Here is a 12,022-nt window from a genome sequence, read left to right on the forward strand (position 1 = left end):
CACACAGGTCCTTCTTTTCAGTTCACAGCTGTGTGGCTCTGCCAGCCTTAACCTCCACCCCTACTCATTTACTTCTGGCTCTCAGGCAGAAACTGGTGCCCAGACACAGTTTGTGTGTGCTTAGAATGGAAAATGTGTGCTCAATAATTTTTTCTAGTTGATTCTCTCTCTTTTTTTTAATGTAAGATGTTCTTTATTTAAGGGTTGCTAACACCAGAGACACAATTAGCACTTAGATCTTGAAAAAAGGAGAATTCTTTAGTCTTAAAAGTAAATAGGAAATAAAACATTCGTGGGGATTTGGATTCAAAGTTTGAAATTAATTTATCACTTCTCATTTTACCCTTTAGTGTGAAGTGCATGTTCTAGGGATGTTAAAACCTTTCTCATGAAAATTGGTAAATTATTCAACTGGATGGGGCCTCCACATGCGGACCACAACCACAGAGGCATATGGGAATCACTTGATCACTTGGGTGTTTAGTAATGCAGTTAATGTGGTTTACTGTGATCATTTCTGTAATTAGAAGATGAAAGCTGATTCGTAAGTGGAACTAACTTGGAAGGAATTTATTAAAAGTTTGTGTGTGATTGAATGTTAAACAGAACATTTAAATTCCATAATTGAAGTTTTCATGAAAAATATGTGAGACATGTTTTTCTAAAAATGGCTTAAGACTCTCTTGTCCCTGGTCTTCTCTAATTTTTCTTGAATCGTAAGACAGAGTGGTTTATACTTACTCTTTGGTTATCTCACTTCCCATTTCCTATTTAACCCACTCTGTCTGGCCTTGTGCCCTGGTGGATTCTCAGATTCAAGATTTCGCTACTATTTATGTGACAAGTAGTTTCTCATCCACTGTCTCACTGAATTCTCATGACAACTCCTCCCCGATGGGAGGCATCACCTCCATTTCCCCTTTAGGATGAGGTGTTCAGAGACGGAGGAAGTCAATGCTTCACTTGCTCAAGGCCAATTAGCTGTGGGTGATGGAGTAGACTTGGCTTGGGCCTGGCTCCCAGTATTCTTTTTTGGACTCTAAACGACCTCATTCAGAATGGGCTGAAATTTAATATTTAAAAAGCAAGAATGCTCCTAAATGGTGCTTCTCAAACAGATCTTGTTTTAAAGGAAAACATTTCTTGTAGCCTCCGAGTGTGGACTCAAATTATTTTTATTGAAAAAAAAATTTAAATAGGTTCATGAATAAACTGGCAAGAAGTCCCTGTTGGTAAGTCCTAAAGAACTCAAGTGAAATTAGACATGATGCAGAACATAAAATCAAACATTCAGTGTCCACACAGCCACCACTCTTGGCTCTGCTGCCCTGACTTTGTTCCAGTGCTGGCTGGAACTGCGGCCCACTGCTCCTCTCCTGTTTCCACTCAGACTTGCATCTAGCACAATGGGCCACATGGCCCTTTCTCAGCACCAGTGGGGGCCAGGGCTGGGAGCTGGGGACAGATCTATATTCATCAGTGTCCCCATTTTTGATAGTTTAAAAAATTTTAATGTAAAGAGCTAAACAAAATGAAACTTTAAACTCCTTCTATGAAGTCACTCATAAGGTAAAACTGCATTATTTCCACATTAAATGCACCTCCATTCTTTGATTAGTTGAATTGGCTCCCACCAATTCACGAAACATTTTTAGGCTCTGACAGAATTATAAACCCAAAGGTAAGTGGCAACTGAAGTTAGAGGGCAGCACCTGGGAACGAGGTGGTCAGCTAGATAGTGGGTATGTCAGCGTTAGTTTTTCTTAGCTTGTCATTGAAGTGGAAATACTATTAAAAATTCAAACTGAACACAGCATAAAAAGATACGAGGGATTGTGTTAATGCTGCAGTTGTGATAATGACACGGGTGTTATATTTTTTCTTTTATCATTTATAGACACGTTTTGAAATATTTATGGATAAAATAACATGTTTGATATTGACTTTTAAATAACCTAATGAAAGGGAGAGGTTAAAGTGGCTTTGATAATACAAAATGGGTGAGGTATTTCATAACATAACTGCTTAGCCTAGGCACTTCCTCATGTGAGTCTTTCTTCTATAAAGGTTTGGAATTCTGCATAGTTAAGTGTTATAAGAATTCTCCCAGAGCTCATGCATATGAGTTCCAAGCACATGGCTGTGGATCACCTCTCTGACCCTCTGTCCTGCCTTGAGCTGGAGCAAACGCTCCAGAATGTTAGAAAGGCACCCAGACAGGGTTTCCTGAGCTGGGAGAGGGTGGTCTGGACTCTCTACATGTGAACAGTGTCTATGCCCCCTACTGCTGGATTGCTGGTGCCCAAACAGTTCTTAAAGGTATGACCAACCAGTAGCATGATGAAACTTTCCTCTAATTTAAACCCAGCACACATTTATGAGTACCTCAGTGAGGGGGCTCTTAAGTCCTGGACTTGGAATGTCAGGAGAAGGAAAAACTTTGCTGCATGGCCCTCCTCATAAAATGGGACAGCAGTTGATGGCTCTGAGGGTTAAATGACCCTGTGCCTCAGAGCATGTGGCACACAGTCTGTGTGCAGAGAACGTCGCTGGACGGAGGAGGCGAGGAGCTGTGCGGTGCCTCATCGAGAGGACAGAGCCCTGAGGTGAGCTAATGAAAACCTACAACCCTTACCTGACTGGCTTATGAAAAAGCAAACATCATCCCTGAACACAGGTGTGTTCCTGTCCAGAAAATCACTAGCAAGTTCAACCATCACGGGGAGCTCGGTCAGTTCCTCCAAAACTTGCCGCGTCTAAAGCCAACAAAAAAGGGAATTAAAATCAGTTACGGACACTACAGGGACAAAGACAGCTGAGCTTCTAAGACACCACTGCGTGCAGGTGGGCAGGGAAATTCAGGCATTCACACGCCAAACTGCAGGAGAAAGGGCTCCACGCCAGCTCTCATACTGGCTCATGGCAACGAATTTGGAAGCCCAGACACAGGACAGGATCTAAGACTCATCTTGCCCTAGCCGACACTGCCTCCCAGGCACTGTCGAGGGTCCAGCCTGTCACACTTACGGCCACAGCGGCGTGGTAGCTGGTCCCACAGCCAATCACAATGAGCCGCCGGCATCGTCTGATCTCCTTCAAGTGGTCTTTCAAGCCACCCAGGAGCACTGCAGGACACACGCAGGGCATTAATGCTGACACGACACAGGGACCACACATAGGCCTAGGGCTTGGATGAGGGATTACCTGTGTTGGTCTCAAAATTCACTCGACCTCTCATGGTATTGAAAACGGATTCTGGCTGTTCAAATATCTCCTTTTGCATAAATGCACTGAAGTTACCTGGTCAAACAAACATCAACAAGATGAATCAATTTTAATTTTGTTACACTACCACTGCTTAGCTTTCAAACAAGAAGAAAAGTTGTTATGCAGTCACAGGGACACGTATGAAGGCCACTACAGATTACGAAGGGTATCTCCAGGTATTGTCCCATCTGAGACTCATGGTGATGAGTCAGGTCAGGCATGATTACTGTCTTCAGTGTGCATAGCATACCCCGCAGCTTGAGGGAGGGAGGGATGTAAGCAACAGATGCATGGCTGGCCTTCCTGGGCCATGCTCCTCTTAGCAAGGCCACAAGAAAGTACGATGCTTTACTTCCTACTACCCCCCTACTTAGGAAAGTGCACATGAAGCAAGTCCAAGGAAATAGACCACTTTTCAAAACCAAATACACTCCTAACTTCTGTATTGAAACAAAAAAGAAAAAACCCTTTGAGCCACATTTTTCCAGGGCTCTGATCTGAATGAAACCAGATACTATCCCAGACCTCCTGACAGGTGCTATGCCTGATGCCTGTCAACAGATGTGCAAACAGGCTGGGAGTGCCTCTGTGACACACAGATGCATGATGTCCAGCATTGCAGCGTCCTTGAATGCTGCCCTCGGCAGAGGACTTGTACAAAGAGTGACATGAAGCAAACAGAGCAAGTGAGGAGAGGTGGGGGCCGCTGCAGATACAGATCAGGGAAGGGCTTTCTGAGGGAGTGACGTTTCAGGGGAAATGATTAAGAGAAGCCGGTCCTGTGAGAAGCTGAGTGAGTACTCCCTGCAGGTAAGTAAGCATTCGACTTGTCTGAGCAACGGTGAGGAGGGCGGGATGGGTGGACAGAGGCATAGTGAGAAAGGGTTGCATGAAGTGGTGCCCGGCTGGATGTGGGTGGTTGTGGGCTGTTGCTGGGAGGGTTTTATTCAAGGAGCAGTGGGAAGCCATTGGAGGGCTTTACGCAGCAGGATAAGAGGATATGATTCACACTCTTAAAAGTTTACCCCGGTGGCCCTGTGGAGAAGAGTGTGTAGGAAGACCAGTGTGCGTGCAGGAAGACGGGCTCCCCTGGCAAGGAGAGAGTAGTCCACAGTCTCCTGTTACTGCAGGCCTGTAGGAATGTGTCCTATAGAGTTCTAAAGGGAGGTAGTTGATGGACTGGGGTCAGATCAAGCAGGAAGACCTGGTACCTGGACACAGTCAGGAGTTCCCTTTGGAGTAGCCAGGCCAGGCACCCCATAATCCTGAGCTGCATGAACCACAGACCACCTGCAGCCCCACCCCAGTGCTTAGGGCAGGCAGGAAGGCTGTGGTGCCCACCCTGGACAGGGAAGAGAGTCTCCCTCACAGAGTACATGCCCCTGAGGTTGCTGCACAGGGACTCTCAAAAGACACTTGCCTTTCATGATTTGCTGCAATTCCATCTGCAAGGTCTGGATGGCTCGAGATGGGTCATCACTAGCCAAACGCTTGACCCGGTGAATAGAGAGTTTCCCATCAGCCACTGCAGCAATGTCATCATCCTCAAGGAAGATGACCCGGTTGGTGTGCTCTATGATAGCACTGGAGCAAGGAAAAAATGGGTGTCAGAGACAGGGCCCACCCTTGACACTTACTCGCTGCGTCTCAACTGTGGGTCCGTATCAGTAGCACTGAATTGCACTTTACAATATGCCATATTTACACTAACTCATATCTCCTGCCCCTTAAGCCAGACCCAAACATCAAATCATCTGTAAACCTTTTGGCTTATAGCTCTAAAAGATAAGAATTATTTTGAATCCTACTCAAATACCATTATCACGTCTGAGAGTAATAGTTATTCCTCCATATCATCAAATATCCAGTATGTTTAAATTTCCCCAATAATCTCATAGATGTCCTTTTATAATTGTTTTCTTCAAACCAGGATCCAAACAACGTCAGCTTTGGAGAATGTTCAAGAACACATTATTCTGAATCATAAAAGGAAAGTATGAACATTTATCTTGCCTTTCCAAATGATCTATCTTTCAGAATAACCACATTTTAAGAAGGCAAGTTTCTCTTTATAGGAGGAAAACACAGCTAATAAAGAAGGACTGACAGAATTATAATAACCAACCTATGAACTTATAATTGTTAATAGCCCTAATCAAGGTCTATCAGTGGCTACTGACACTAAGAGATGAAAATCTGAGAGCTGCTTTATAATGGATGAAAGAGGCCGGTGATGCGGATTTTAACAATACTACAAAAAGACAATGAAACTTAGTGCCTCCTGATGGAAGTACACACTACCTATTCAATAGTCTTGCCAAAAAAAAATCAAACCTGATGATCAAGCTTCTAATGCCTGTAAACTCCTGTTTGCAGGAAATACAGAAGAACACGGAGGAGGCACACAACAAAATCCATTTAGAGGGAAACTCATTCGGACAAATGACTTCTGTTATACACACATACACATGCATGCAAGCAAAGGGGGGGAACTTAAAGGTAACTATAAGATCTATCCATTAATGAAATGTGCAGTCACTGTGTTTATTTTTAAACTAACTTTCTCTGTGTGGAAAGTAATAACGATTTTTCCCTTGAGATGGTAAATGAAAAAGAAAGGTAATCAATAGTACAGGTCGTACACAGATATGGCAAAAGCCATGAAGGCAGGCTTTCCTGGTGGTTCAGACAGTAAAGAATTTGCCTACAAATGCAGGAGAGCCCTGGGTCAGGAAGATCCCCCGAAGAAGGGAATGGCTACCCACTTCAGTATTCCTGCCTAGAGAATTCCATGGACAGTCTAGCTTGGCAGGCCATAGTCCATGGGGTTGCAAAGAGTTAGACACGACTGAGTGACTAACACTTAACACTATGAAGGTGGTACTTGAAGGACCGTGAGAGAAAAAAACGCTCATTCCACCAAGTGCTATACCAATATGTACCCTGTGCAGAAAAATGAGCACTTAAAACTGCTGGTACAAAGTTAAAAAGAGAAAACAATCAAGTTTATGGCTCTAAGAGAGGCATCTCCATATCCTAGCGAAGAAAGATAAAGTAGGATGGAAAGCCCTTGCACTAGAAAAAGTATTTTAAACAATATATGTTTTTTGAATAAAAAGCAGAACACACAAGTCAACAAGAGGAAGAAGTAAAAATGGCCTGATTCAATCTCCAATAAAGAAATACTGCTTACACTGTACTTTCCTTCAGACAGGGCTTAATATGTGTGTTTGATTTACATGTGCATGTAATCTGCATGTTTAAATATAATCATTGTTTTAATTTACAGAATGGATGGGGAGTCATCAAGATTATAGGTCCAGGAGTTAGACCTGAGGTGGAGTCCTCATCCCTGTCTCTTACCAGCCTGTGGCCTTGGACAGCACAGACATGACCCCTCTAAGCCCGTGTTGGGTTCCTCTACTTCAAAGTGGAAGGTGACCACTGTGCCTTCTCCAGAGGCCTGTCGTGACGACTGCACGGGAGAGTCTTGGTAAAGCCTTCCGCACAGTGTCCAGCTGTAAGTGCACAGTGCATGCCGGTCACTGTTGTCATGAGAGCGCCACAGCATGCCTTCATATACGAGAGGGTCACCTTCGCCACTCTTATTTTCCAATATGTACTTTTTCATCTATACACACTACACTGTAGAATCACTTTTTTAAGTTCCAAGAACTTACACAAACAAAAGAATGTCAGAGATTTAATGACAGCATTGAATTTACAGATTAATTTAAGAAGAGTCAATTTCTTTAAAAATAATTTTAAATTATTAAATTAACTGTAAACCAATTAATGTCTTCATAATAATATTAAGCCTTCCTACCAAGGAATGTGGTAATCTCTCCCTTAATTCAAATCTCTTCTTGTTTCTCATGGTAAGTTTTTGCAGTCTTTTCCAAATAGGTTCTGAATTATTTTTATTTAAATTTATTTTAGGGCTGCCCTGGTAGCTCAGCTGGTAAAGAATCTGCCTGCAATGCAGGAGACCCCAGTTCAATTCCTGGGTCAGGAAGAACTGCTGGAGAAGGGATAGGCTACCCACTGCAGTATTCTTGGGCTTTCCTGGTGGTTCAGACGGTAAAGAATCCACCTGCAATATGGGAGACCTGGGTTCGATTCCCGGGTTGGGAAGATCCCCTGGAGAAGGGAACGGCTACCCACTGCAGTATTCTGGCCTGGAGAATTCCATGGACTGTATCGTCCATGGAGTTGCAAAGAGTCGGACATGACTTTCCTACCAAGGAATGTGGAATCTCTCCCTGTGTTCAGATCCTTCTTGTTTCTTATGGTAAACTTTTGCAGTCTTCTCCAAACAGGTTCTGAATTATTTTTATTTAAATTTATTTTAAGGGAGTACAACTTTTTTTTTCCCCCAGCCATGGTAAATATATTATTTTTTCCATCCAACAAAGGTTTGCTGAGAGCCAGCCGTACCAGTCACTTATGGAGACATGAGTGGGGGACAGGGTGGATGTGGTCCCCTAATACCCATCTCATTGAGCTGACAGCAAAGTGGCTACTGCTGGGATGTCAAGTTTCCACATCTTTATACTCTGAAGAGCCATGAGTATTACTTCTGACAGCCTTTCAGGTGGATTTTATATAATTATACAAAAGTATATAATCATATTGCCTATAAATAATTGCTTACTCTTTCATGTACTTATGGCTTTTTTTTTTTGAGAAACATCTACCATACTTCAATGAATATAAGGTAATATTGATCTTAAGATTGTGATTATTTTATGCACTTCTAAAAAATTAAAACTATCAGATCAGATCAGATCAGTCACTCAGTCATGTCCGACTCTTTGCGACCCCATGAATCGCAGCACGCCAGGTCTCCCTGTTCATCACCAACTCCTGGAATTCACTCAGACTCACATCCATTGAGTCAGTGATGCCATCCAGCCATCTCATCCTCTGTCGTCCCCTTCTCTTCCTGCCCCCAATTCCACCCAGCATCAGAGTCTTTTCCAATGAGTCAACTCTTCGCATGAGGTGGCCAAAGTACTGGAGTTTCAGCTTTCGCATCATTCCTTCCAAAGAAATCCCAGGGCTGATCTCCTTCAGAATGGACTGGTTGGATCTCCTTGCACTATAGCTAATTATAATTGTAAGATGCTACTCGTAGATACTGGGCTTCCCTTGTGGCTCAGCTGGTAAAGAATCCACCTGCAATGTGGGAGACCTGGGTTCGATTCCTGGGTAGGAAAGATCCCCTGAAGAAGGGAAAGGCTACCCACTCCAGTATCCTGGCCTGGAAAATTCCATGGGGATAGTTCATGGGGTCGCAAAGAGTTGGACACGACTGAGCGACTTAGACTTTGACTCGTAGATACTAAAATCTATGAGATAACTATATGTCTTAGAACCATTGAAATATTAGTTTCTCATTGAAATGGTGCACTAAGAAACACAGTTTGGGAACCGCTGCCCTTTCCTAACCAGAATTAAGTACAATGCTGGCTGGGGCTGAAATAGGCCTTGCAGCCTGGGCTGCAGCTCCTGTTACTTCATGTTTCCCAGGAGACCTCACCCGGTGTCCTCCTTGCTTTGCATCGAAGCCCTACCAGAGGGTGGTGGGAAAAAAAGGCATAATCAAGATTTAGATAAAGGAGGTGGTGTTTATGATGGTTTTCTAGGGTTTCCCTGGTGGCTCAGCTGGTAAAGAATCTGCCTGCAATGCAGGAGACCCAGTTCGATTCCCGGGTTGGGAAGATCCCCTGGAGGAGGGCATGGCAACCCACTTCAGTGTTCTTGCCTGGGGCATCCTCATGGACAGAGGAGCCTGGCAGGCTACAGTCCATGGACTTGCAAAGAGTCGGACACGACTGAGCGACTAAGCGCACATGATGGTTTTCTATTTCAACCAGCAGGAAAGTGCTGCTGTCTTTTCTGAGTGTATTTGTGTGTATCCATTTTTTGGATATACTAAAACGGGCATGAAGCGTACTTTCTCAAGTTTCAGAATTACTGTTTGGCGTACAGATGAGAACATGGACTTTGGGATCCTTTGGGCCAGAATCCTCAATCTTGGCTCTTTTATGAATGGTCAGACGCTGGTAAAGGCAAGCAAGGTTCAGGAAGGACCGCAGGTCTGGAGACACTTGCCCCATCTAAAGGGAGCAGCCTTTGAATGGCCTCAGGAAGGACTGGAAGGAGCTGTCTGGTGTGCTCAAATCTGCTGGTTTTCCAGGAAAGTTAGATGTTTAGATTTTTATGGAAAATTTCCCAGTTTTACATTGTTGGCAACTAATTCAATTATTCCGTACAGCCCCACATGTTGTTAGATCAGTGGGCTTCGCCTTTGGCCAGCAGGGGTGCTGATGCCAGCCAGGCTAAAAGTGGTCACTGGACGAGGACTCCCTCGGGAGGGCCGTCACCTCTTCCCCTTGCTGAGCCTTGAGAAAACAGCTCAAGTGGGGGGTAAGTAAGAAAGGAGGGTGTTCAGCCAGTCTTTCTTGATTACATCATCCTTGGAAAGAAAGGAAACAAGGTCTAGCTACCTTGCATCAGAAGCAAAAAAGAATTCCACTGCTTTATCGCCCACAGCGTGAAGGCAGGTCGAGCTGTCCAGCCTCTTCATCCTTGTTTTACAGATATTCTTCACATTCTCAATATTGCCTAGAAAATGAAGGGAAGGATCACAAATCCTGTTCAAACTATTTCCTCTGAACAACAGGAAGAAGCCAGTTTCCCGTTTGAATACATGTGCAGAAATGTGGAAGTTTTAGCTTTGTCTGTATCAGCCAAATTGTGTAAAAGATCTTCAAATAGGAAGAGCTCTGAATTGACTGCTAACAAAACAAACCAAATCAACACTCAAATCAGGACATGGGTGCCTTTATGTAACAGAACCACATGGGGCTCCCATGGCTTGTGTGCATATTTGAAAATATACATGATAAAAAGCTTTTGAAAACATGGAGACAAGTCTCAGTTGCATGAAAACCGTTTGGACCTGGTCCCAGCAGAGTGAAGGGACGCATCCTGCCTCTGAGGGGAGCTGCTGCCTCTGGAACAGTGTGGCGCTGCTCAAGTCCTTCTCAAGAAACTTACGTGTCCTATATAAGACGGGGATCTGTTCTGTGGAGAGTTTGTATTTGCTCCTTACTCCGATGAGTAGGGGACTGCCTCTCCTGTAAGGATAAGAGGGAACTGAATTACCTATTGCCTTGACACTCTGGGCTGGGCTGGGTGTCCTCTGAACATGAGATGGTATCCACATCAAGCCCCCTTCCTAGGGCAAAGTAACCCCAAGACATCCCAAAGATTGTCCCAGAAGTTATAGAACCACTAATTATAGATAATTTAGAAAAATAAAGCTTTATTGCTTCTTCACACTACCTTCTTCTGCATTCAAAATAGTAACATCATGATAACAGATTTTTAAAAGGAGTTTCAAAATGTGACAGGGACCAACTAGCATTTTATAATTCTATAATTTGAAAGACTTAAATTCCAAATGGCAATTTAGTTCCTGATCCAGAAAAAATAAAATTATAGTACATTCACATAATGTCCTGCCTTGATATTGTGATGGTCTGGGCCACAGGTACATTCTCCATGGCTCCCCGGTGCCTTCAGCAGGAAGCCTGCAACCACAGGGCACCCTAGATCCTACAGAGCTGAGCCTCTGCCCACCTCCCAACTCCCCACCAGCTCCTGGGTTTCACGGGGTAGTGTCCACACAACCTTGTTCGCTGCTGTCACCCATGCCTGGCACATAGAAGGTGTCAGTAGGTACCCACTGAGACTAGAGGAGCCTTAAGTCCCACCAGTGCCCCTCCCTGTCACCACCCTGGCCTAACTGCAGATCCCTCACCCGAGGCTCTGAGCTTTTTGCTCATGCTGGTTTCTCGGCCTGCCTTACCCAGGCCAACACCTGCTTCCCCTTGGGCCCCCTGTGCACTGCCTCCCAGCCCCCATCACAGAGAACGACATTCTCAGCCCAGCTCTGTCCTCCTGCACAACCGTCCAGTCCTTAAGGGTCCGGTGGCCCTGAGTCCCCAGCTCAGCACACAGTAAGTATCAACAAATATTGGTTGGAGTGATGGATAGATGAATGGGTAGACGGTCAGATTGACTGTGGATGGACAGAAGGGATGGACAGATGAATGGGTAGATAGACAAATGGTGGATGCACAGGTGGGTGGTTACATGACGGCACTCACACACCCGCTTGTGTGACCCACACAGTGCTGGGGCCACACAGCGCAGGGCTCTGACAGAAGGACGTGTGGGCTGACCCAGGCCTCTCAGCTGACTTTTGGGTCACACCCGGCGTGAAGGTGATGAAGTTTAAGCTTTCAAGGCCTCTTCTTTACTGGACTCAAATCAACATTCATTTGTGTTCCTGATTTCATGTTCATAATTTTACATACTTTTTCTAAAGGGAATTTCTGAAACTGACCTGAAACCTGGATCTGCCCTCGCTATACAATTTTATTTTTAGTTTGAATTTGTTGTCAATTCCTAAAAAAATCTAGAGATTTCAAATAAATATCCAATTTTCTAGTTTCTCTTTTAATTACATCAGAAACTCCAGCCACGGCTGTCCCTTAGTCCCTTCCACTCTGCCAGAAGCCCTGCTCCTACATTGTGCCTCAAGCTAAGTGATTTTATTTATTTGTAACTGGAAATGTCAGGGCATTCCACCTTACCTTGTGGCCACGGCTTCTCCAGGGTAGTGGATGCTCTTGAAAACCAAGGCAAATGCGCCTTCCTGAAAAGACAAGAAAGGAGAGTG

General features: G+C 44.4%; 1 protein-coding gene across 1 annotated transcript in view; it reads right to left on the minus strand.

Annotated features, from left to right (window-relative positions):
- Positions 1 to 12,022, minus strand: part of GFPT2 (glutamine-fructose-6-phosphate transaminase 2) — a 45,676-nt gene that overhangs the window by 9,086 nt on the left and 24,568 nt on the right. The window contains exons 7-13 of the mRNA XM_006080750.4: positions 11,937 to 11,998; positions 10,333 to 10,412; positions 9,780 to 9,897; positions 4,688 to 4,851; positions 3,205 to 3,300; positions 3,028 to 3,125; positions 2,636 to 2,756 (exon numbers count right to left, since the gene is read on the minus strand). Coding sequence (XP_006080812.3) covers positions 2,636 to 2,756; positions 3,028 to 3,125; positions 3,205 to 3,300; positions 4,688 to 4,851; positions 9,780 to 9,897; positions 10,333 to 10,412; positions 11,937 to 11,998 — 739 coding nt within the window. The remainder of the gene's footprint in view (positions 1 to 2,635; positions 2,757 to 3,027; positions 3,126 to 3,204; positions 3,301 to 4,687; positions 4,852 to 9,779; positions 9,898 to 10,332; positions 10,413 to 11,936; positions 11,999 to 12,022) is intronic.

Source organism: Bubalus bubalis, chromosome 9 (genome assembly GCF_019923935.1).
Source record: "Bubalus bubalis isolate 160015118507 breed Murrah chromosome 9, NDDB_SH_1, whole genome shotgun sequence".
Taxonomy (NCBI): Eukaryota; Metazoa; Chordata; class Mammalia; order Artiodactyla; family Bovidae; genus Bubalus; species Bubalus bubalis.